Source organism: Coenobita brevimanus, chromosome 64 (genome assembly GCF_032717465.1).
Source record: "Coenobita brevimanus isolate Jiangsu-jjx chromosome 64, ASM3271746v2, whole genome shotgun sequence".
NCBI lineage: Eukaryota > Metazoa > Arthropoda > Malacostraca > Decapoda > Coenobitidae > Coenobita > Coenobita brevimanus.
In genome coordinates, this window is record NC_137017.1 from 27246613 (window position 1) to 27256612 (window position 10000).

The 10000-nt window shown below is 41.3% G+C and overlaps 1 protein-coding gene across 1 annotated transcript in view; it reads right to left on the reverse strand.

Moving 5' to 3' along the window:
• Positions 1-10000, reverse strand: part of LOC145404715 (secretin receptor-like) — a 109170-nt gene that overhangs the window by 27196 nt on the left and 71974 nt on the right. Inside the window, exons 6-7 of the mRNA XM_080276266.1 lie at positions 1535-1674; positions 638-663 (exon numbers count right to left, since the gene is read on the reverse strand). Coding sequence (XP_080132392.1) covers positions 638-663; positions 1535-1674 — 166 coding nt within the window. The remainder of the gene's footprint in view (positions 1-637; positions 664-1534; positions 1675-10000) is intronic.

Below are 10000 nucleotides of genomic sequence, written 5' to 3' on the forward strand. Positions count from 1 at the left end.
GTAGAAAAATGCTTGACACACACACACACACACACACACACACACACACACACACACACACACACACACACACACACACACACACACACACACACACACACACACACACACACACACACACACACACACACACACACACACACACACACACACACACACACACACACACACACACTCTCTCTCTCTCTCTCTCTCTCTTATATATATATATATATATATATATATATATATATATATATATATATATATATATATATATATATATATAATGTATGTATATAAAACAACCATTTTTGTCTAGTATGATATCAGCTTTAAGGATGTGGTAGAAAATGGCCTGTGCTCACTTTATGTATTTTGCTACCAGTTATTTCTTCCATAGTATACATGTTATGTATGTAGCATGTTTCCTGTCTATTATCTGGTGAAACATGTTAAATATCTTTAATACGTTGCAATTATGTCGGACGCTTCCCTTTAATGTTTCATTTATGCAAGCATTTGCGTGTACCCATTTCTTAAGACACGCCTTCAGATCATGCATCCTTATCTTTTCCTCTGTTGCATTGGTTCTTGTTATTAATGTTATGGTATGTGCTTGTATTTTTTATATTATTAGTTCACTACATTGACAGACCTTCGCATTATCCAAGAAGTGCGCATGTGATTTTTTTTTTCATGTCACTTAGTTGTTAGGTATGCCTCACTAATTAGCCGTAGTTGCCTTTGCCCTCCTTTTTCATGTCAATTAATTTCTTAATCCTTCTGTGTCGGGAGCCACATGGGCATGGTCGAGCCATGTAACGTGTGTTGTCTTGTAGCGGTATTGTACACATTTCTTATGTTGGCTAGGTGTATACATGACTGTGAGTTAGAAGCCTACGAGACTAGATTCAATGGTGCTATGTTGTTCGGAAGAGTGTGGTTTGCAAAGGTAGCATTTTTGTTGGTTCACTGTCTCTCTCACCCATCTGTAAATGGAACAGAGCAATTAGTGTATGGCTGAGATCACAGGGGAAGCACGTATTGTCCAACTTCAAGAATAACGCAGGAGACATCAAAGACGCCATTCGCCACTTCTTCCATCGACACTTAAGGGGCAGTAACATATGCCTCAACAGTGTGCTCCCTTCCTCACCAAAGTCGTTCACGCCTAACTCAGTCCCCCCTTGCCACACATAGCTGGCCCCTCCCTCGTCAAACGTGAAGTTTCCTGCCTGGGATGAGTGTATCAACCTCACCTGACCAGCTCTGTCCTATGTGAGGCCTGATTCGACCACCCTTTTCCTTCCCTAACCTGAGCGTCCCCTGCATGATTTTAACTCACTTGCCTGACTTGAATTCTCTCTGATTCATCTAAACTGTGCACCCCCAGCCACACGTGAGTGGCCCCTTACTTCAACTGAACACCGCTGCCCCACATGAGTTCCATTGCTTCAAATGAACACTCCCTGCCTCACATGAACTCCAGGTGCCTCACCTAAATTGGCCTCAAGTGAGCTCACCTGTGTAGCGGCCAAGTCGTGCTGATGATGTGCATCCTGCAGGTCGAAGTCGTCAGGAAGGGCCAGGCCATGCAGCATCAACGAGGATTTGAGCAGCACCACCACCGCTCGCAGTATGAACGATGCGAACAGGTGCAGATGAAGCAGGTTCCTTGGACACCGCAGCTTCCTGCACAGACAAAAGTGCATACCAGGTTAGATGCAATACATGCAAAAATTAATTTTTTTGAGTAAGTTTCATTCCCCTATCAACTCTGCAAAGAAAAACGGAGTAAACTTGTTATAACAAGTGATTTTCCACTTTTTCAATCAGGAGACGCTGACAGCTACAAGATAAGATATGCATGTGTTATTTCCAGATATTTACCAATATGAAGACTGTGAATTATCCACTCATCAAAGGGGTATCACAACAAATAAAATATATTTCTCCCTCGCTCATATGCGCACGTGCTTCCGACTGAGATCCAGCTAAGGCTGTTGACAACAGCCTTAAAGTTACCAGTTCGAAGCCAAAGCACTCTAGTTAAGGGACAGATCAATGACACCGAGATAAAGCAAAATAGATCCCTGCACAATGCATTCACGATATCACTTAACAAAGGCAGACGTGTTCGTTGAAGAGTTACCATTCTATCCTGCAGGAGAGACTGATTGATTCCAGATTCACCAGACTGAATTACCCCAGCCTCAAAACTCATGGCCTCTTGACATCGCTGAAGATGAATGATAAAAGAATATGCTGAGAAGAGAAAGACACAAACCAGTTGAAAAAGACAAGAGAGAATTTTAACACTCATGCCCACAAAGATTCCCTCAGGTGAATATTATCATCTGTTGTTACCTACGGAGGTTAGAGGTTATGTTTGGTGATGGATACAATATATATAATTCCAAGAATAGCTTTCCCAGGAGCTGATCGTACAGACAAGCTTGACTTAAGAAAATTTGACGGGAAAAGTAATCGTCATACGTAAAATTCAAAGGCAATAAAAGAAATACCACCACGAAAATGTAACACTGCCACACCCTAGCAATGAGTGATGATGCCTGAGTCACGGTAGACCACCACAGAAACCACACAACAAATATTTCAAACATGGTTTTACGACTGTTTCTGAAATGCGAATAGTAAATGGGAGAAATACATCGCTCCACTTCCACCAAGAAGAGCAAGACACATGGGGAAACTACACAGGCTAACAGATGAGGAGCATCGAATATATCGCGGGAGGTTAACAATACGAACTATTGTGCCAGGAACAGAACACACACACACACACACACACACACACACACACACACACACACACACACACACACATACACACACACACACACACACACACACACACACACACACACACGTTTTAAAACTATCCTTCTATCTATCAATCAGTCAGTCAATCTATCTATCTATCTATCTATCTATCTATCTATCTGTATATCAAATTCCGGCAGATATCCACAGTGGAAGGGAAACTAAAATCCTAAACATATTCGTGTTCCCCAACCCTTCTTGCATTATATCTATGTGTGTGTGTGTGTGTGTGTGTGTGTGTGTGTGTGTGTGTGTGTGTGTATGTGCTCGCGCGCGCGAGTAAGGAAGCTGTATTTCATTCATACTGGACAACTAAAATCAACCCGTACGATATTAGTGATACAGGTCAGGCAATCAGCTGCAACACATAACCCCTTCCATATCACTGTAGTTAATGAAGCCTTGTCTCACTGAGAGAGAAGAAAATGCAGTACCATATAAATCTGACAGCAATAAAAGGAAACATTCTACTATGTCCAAACCCTCTGAACCTTTACAGCACTTGAAGGTATACCCCAACTAGTGACTTTCGGGGTTGTTCACAAATTAACTAAGAAATGAAAACCTGTTACCTGGAGGGCCTTAAGCTAGATGTAGAGGATGGGTTACACGAAGGTAAAGCGGTTTTATTCCAGGTGGGGGGTGACTGGTATAACAAGTGCAAAACTCAATACATACTGTGGAAAAAATAAGATTACAGCTTTTCAAAGTGAAAGTTTCGTGAAGTATAACAACAGCTAATTACTCACCTCCTGGCCAGCAGTGCAAGATTGTAAATGTTTAAAATAACTGAGGAATAAGGAAAGTGTCATCCATCCTCTGTAATCGTGGTGAAGGGTCAAATGCCTTGTAACTGGCCAAACTCAGCACCCTTAGATAAAGCTCCGAACCACAGTTACACACGAGTCCGGTTGAGTCACGCTATGTCATACAAAACAGTTCTCCATACGATCGCTGCATCATTCAAGTCCCGCTCATGGTGCAGTTACACATACTGCGGTTGCCGGTAACAGGACTCATTTGTATCCTCCAACGAGAACTCATTTGCGTCCAAGGTGACAGAGCTGGGACCCATTTGTCACACGCTGAGGGCAGTATTCGCGCCCCTTATGGATAGTTTGCAGTTTCTTCTAGAAGTAACGACTAGTCAGATAAAAAGCAAGCGTGCAAAAAAAAAAAAAAAAAAAAAAAAAAAAAATTGCGTTGTCGAAAAAGTACGCATTCTATAAATATATTTTCATGGTGTTTTGCATTCAGATAAACAACCCAGTCAGTTCGGAGTTACAGTGAAATACTGGTAATATAATTCGAGTTATTTAAACACATATCAGATCCTTCTTTGACGCTCGGGAAGTGTGTAACTAACAAGCGCATGCGGCACCGTGAAGCCGTAAATGGGTGTCAAGAAGTGGACGTGGATGATAAAAAAATAAATGGATAAATAAATAAAAGAAACAAGAAAAAAAGAAAAAAATAGGATGAGCTGGATTGCTGGTGGGAGATGGGCTCTGTGAAAATTGGTGTTCTAGAAGTATTGATCTGAGTGAGTTAATTTCACTATTTCCTCCAATAATTAAAGCGTTAGGGCCGGTAGAGAAGTGGGCCTGGGCAGTAAAGAAATGGGTGGGATGTGCTGGAATTGCTAACGCCTGATTTACCATATACATATGCTAGTATACGAATATATTTACTATTTTATCCTCAGAGTTATACAGGCTCTCGCCATTCGTTAGCCGAGACAAGGACGTTTGCCGTTTTATCATCTACTTTATACAAAGTCTTATTGTTATAGATTTTTCTTTTCCATCAATGCATCACGAAACCTGGTTTTTACTAATGAAAAATAAAGAATAATTACACCCATTACTCCAATATTTTTTGGTAAGAACGGAGAAATAAGTTCACTGCACTAAACATTTTACCCTACATTTACCGTATATTTCGAAATGTCATCATTTGCGGAAGTTTAATCAATACCCGTGACCTTCATATGTCAGCTCTCTAACCCAAAATATTTGAGGTTATGTTATGCTGGCTTGTGTGTGTGTGTGTGTGTGTGTGTGTGTGTGTGTGTGTGTGTGTGTGTGTGTGTGTGTGTGAACATATAAACTCAACAGTTTTTATCCATTATAAACAAAGCTGGTGGAAGGGATGGCGATAACCTTTGGGTTGACCTGGTTTTCATAGGAACAATAGGTCAGAAGACAAGGTTCAGTTTAAACCGTCTTTATCCTATTTAGACCAAATCCGGTGGAAGGGTTGGGGACAAAACAAGAACGAAGGGAGTCAGTTTTAAGAACAAAGTTCAAGGTTACTGTGCAAGACCAGAGTTCGATGCATGTGTCTAAGTGTTGTTATAGTTGTTCAGCCCCGTCTGTTTGGCCGAGCAGAGCCATCAAACACAGGAAAGTAAATGTCCCTGCAGGGCCGCTCCGTTCATTTTACCTTGCGGCCGACAACTCCTCGCCACAGCGAGGCTGGGGAATATTCTGGGTTTGATTTATGGATGGACGCTACATTTGCGTCTGTCCACCCACTTCACAAGGGCACCATAGCAGGCTCCACATCACCCCGGTATCTGGTTATATGGTTACCACCTGGCCCTGTAAATGGTTTCCTCAGTTACAGGAAACCATTAGGCTTGTCACTCAGTGGAGAGCCATTTGAAGTGGAAAGAAGAGTAATAAAAAGCGAGAGGATGGAAAGGGAGAAGTACTGTAGGAAGAGAGGACAGCCAGAGGGATAGCATGAGGAAGGGGAAGGCAGAAGTAGGCAACACTACTGTTTATCAGATGAGTGAATAAAGGTCGCCACTACCGACCACTATATGTCTACGTCTAAGTGTGAAAGAAATAAAAACTAAGACGGTTCTGAACGGAGTTGGACCACACTTGATGGAAGGGAAGAGGATTAGCCAAGGGGCTGAACAAATATTTTTGAGAAAATAGGTAAAAAGTCAGAGTCACATGGAAATATCAATTTAAATTTTTAATCCGATTTAGATCAAGCTTTGTGGAAGGGTTCTGGGAAGGCAAGGATGAAGGATTTCGGTTTTGAGAGCAATCAGTCAATGATTAAGGTCACAGGGATAGGTCAAAGGTTAAGGGCACAGGGCAAGGTCAGCTCATTTTTTATTCAATTTTAAGTAGGCTTAGTGAAAGTTTTAAGGGCCACGCAAGAATGAAGTAATTTTGTTTTGAAAGCAATCAGTCGAAGATAAAGGTCACAGGCCATGTCAAATGTTTGGACCCATGAGCCATTTGTGGACGCAGGTGGTGCACTCTTCAAGAACTCGTTTTTTTCTTTTCACCTCCATGCATAAAGTGGCCATGTATTAATAACGTGTACTAATTATTTTTATTAATTAATTTATTTACCTATTTTATTGGTGATGATGAAGGACTGGATACGAAGGGAAGTGTGGCTGTATAGGGAACAGGAGGGCACACTTCAAATTTTGGCTGAAACTTTGGATGAAGTACTCAGTATGCCGGCAAATTTTCATTATATTCCGTCTCTATTTCGGAGAATCTTGATGACAGACATGACTGCCGGACAGACCTACCTACCTATCTCCTAAAAAGGGATGTCAGCATGAAAACATTAATTCAATAGGAACATGTCTTCAGTTTTATTACTATAGTTCATGTTTTTTTTTTTTTTTTTTTTTTATGACCGAATAATAACTGTAATGCTGCCTTCGACGTGATAAAAATAACAACTGCATTCCGAGATCCGACAACGAAGGTGAATGTAAACCCCGGCTTCTGAGTGTCACTTATGAACCAGCTGTGAACAAACACTACACGTAGTGCTACAGAAAGCGTCCAGCAGACAGCTAGAGAAGTCAAACATGTTTCTTTCTAGTCAAGGCTTTCAAATCACGGTAAATATTTGAGGGTTTGCTTACACCTTCACACTCTCTGGTTTAATAATAAGGCTAGTGGTCGCAAAATATGGCAAAACCAAGAGGACAACATGGACTACAGAAGGCGCAACAAGAGGAGGGGGAAGCTCAGAAAATATGAATCAGTGAGGGGCGAGGGTGATGCACAGAGGAGATGGGAGGCGAGGGTGAGGGAGAGGGGAGAGGCAGGAGTTTAGGCAAAAAGATGGCTGGGCCTTCTACACAAAACATTTTCCCTCAGCTGCTCCCTCGCCAGATGGAAAGGCTTGGCATCCCCCACCATATTACAACACACTGGCCATGATATATCATACTGACGGTATTACATCACACTGACCATATTAAATTACACTGGCAATATTATAGCATCATACTGGCTATATTACATCACATTGGCCATACTACAGCATCACACTTGCCATTTTACAGCGTCACATTGGTCATATTACATCATACTGGTCATATTACATCACACTGGCCATATTAGACTACATCACATTGGCCATACTACAGCATCACACTGGCCATATTACAGCGTCACTTTGGCCATATTACAGCGTCATTTTGGCCATATTACATCACATTGGCCATATAACAGCATCACATTGGCCGTACTACAGCACACTGGCCATATTACACACTGACCATATTACAGCATCACACTGGCCATGTTACAGCATCACACTTGTCATATTACAGCATTACACTGGCCATATTGGTTAATTAACGCCGGTGAAGGTACAACTATTTAGACAGATTCACTTTGTACGTATGTCTGTATGCAGGGTATTATAACATGAATGTCTGATCTGATTTCAGTTCAAAAAACGCGTAAGTAGTGCTGCATGCTCCTGTACACTCTTCTCAGTTCATCCCTCACCTAACTCATTTCTTCAGCCTTCCTCAAAGAGAAAGAATTCAGTGTTTGAATACTTTCCGCCAGCCACATGCGAGATCACGGGCTTCACATGGGGGAATAAGTGACCTGGGCCTCTCGGGAAACTCAGACCACTCAGTGAGGATGGAGAGAGATGCACCAGCGCAGGGACATTGAGTGCTGGAAAAACTAATGCAAGAAGAAAGTCACACTATATATATTTTGACGAAAAAGATAACAATAACTTGATACAAGAGTAAATGAGCACAGAATGTCTCTATACACGTTATTCATATTAAACGAAGGAATACGAATAAAAAATAGGAAATGACATACAAAAGTACTCTTTAAACATTCACGACTGGATTTTAAGGCCAGACGCAGGTGGTACGTAGGGAGGATGGCAAATACCGTGGCTTCTACTGACTTTTTGAACCTTTCAGAGTTCAGCAAATTTGTTACAACAACAACAACAACCCAACAATAACGACAAGATCAACAACAACAGCAGTATAATGTTCCAGCATTCCTTTGGGTAACTCGATATTTTTATTGTAGGTTGAGACCATGATAAAGAAATCTCGGCAAAAAAAAATATATATATAATCTAAGTCATTCCAGGATTTTAGGAAAGTGAGAGGTGTGAACGTCGATGGTAGGGCTGCAAGAGGTAGATCAAAAAAGACCTGTGACGAGGTCATAGAGTGTGACCTCAGGGCTAATAGACTGAATAGGGAAGCTGTTAGAGATCGAGCAGTGTGGACCGAGACCAACGTATACAAGCATGCTGGGGCCTTTATAAACAAAACGAAGCCAAACGAATCTTACGTCCAGCCTTGGGGCTCCCATGGGGAAGAGAGATCATAAATACTCCCAACAACGAAGCGTGATGTTCTCGACCATTGTCTGACACTTTTTTGTAATCAGTTTCTGTAACATTAGTGGGATATATTTCAATTTTTCACTACTGAACACATCTCCTCTAATCCTCACCTTTATCTCTGACGCAGCTAACTGAGGCTGTTGATAACAAACCATTCTCTGTATCTACTTTCTCTAAACTCATTTCCGAGTCAAAGGTGCATGTAGCTTTTAATGCGCAACAACCTCAATTGGTTTGTGATCCTGAACGTGAATCTTCCGAATTCTTTTCACTTTGACTTCGATTACCCTTTCAGTGTCTAATTAAATATATATGTGCCATTAATTTATCTGTTAATTTACTGACTATTCAGATTCCTTTGACTTCTCAAGCGGAGCACATTCTCTCCATCTCTCCTTTTTCGGAAGTCTACATTATAGGAGATTTCAGTGCCAATACAATCTATGCCTCTCCTGTGCTCTGAATGATCAACCCAGTGAACAAGTCAACATCTTTCTTCCATCTTTAATGACTCGTACAGCTCTCTATCTCTCTCCCTGACCGTCCTCGAAGGGGCAGCCAATCGTTCTGCCTACTATCTCATTTTATTTTTTTTCCTGCATGCTCCTTTTCTCTCTTATCGCCCCAGTAATACCTGTGGTTCCTTCTGAGGAGCGGCGTCTTTTGCACAACGGCACTGCTGATTGGCAAGCCTTTAGTCAGTACCTTTTCAACTTTCCCTGGAATAATAGTTGTTTCCATAGCCCAGAGTTACTGTGTTCTGCGCATCATGGAGATTGTTCTTTGGGGCTAGAAATCATACATTTCCTCTTCTTACCCTTTTATTTCTGAAAAAAAAAAAAAAAAAAAAAATTGCCTAGGTTTACTCTCGTTTCTTCTAATACTGTAAACAACAAGATGTCTTTCAAAAATCGTTGATGCCAAAAAGACCTCTGAATCGCCTGCTTTGAACGTATCTGTCCGGAATCGTACTAATTCTCTTCCTCCGCTTGCCAAAAACAACTTCATCCAGTCTAAATGCAAAAAAGAAAGAAAAAAAAAAAATCTCTCACTTTAACTCATTTCGTTATCTTTTTGGCATATTTCTAATATTCTCTCCTAGAACTATAGTTCTTCCACTTTCCCTCTCTTTTGTATTCTGTTGGACCTATTTCTGTTCCCTCCTTTTAAGAATCTGAGCTTTCTGCTCAGGTATTTGCTTAGCACTCTACTCTGAACGATTTTAGTACTGTTCTTCCATTTCTCTCGTCCCCTTACTTCCTCATGCTTGTAATTAGATTTTCTTCAGAAAATGTACTTTCCTCTCTCTCGGGCCTCAGTTGTAAAAAGGCGTGCGGTACTGAAGAGGTATCTCCTTTTTTTCTCTAGATCTTTGCTTCCGTGTTGACACCCTGCCCTACCAAGCTCGTTCAGCTTTGCTTATCAACGTTCATCTTCCCGTCTATAGCTGGATGCATGTTCTCCTTCCGCCTGTCCTAGAAAAGAGATGACCGTCCCCAACCCTGAA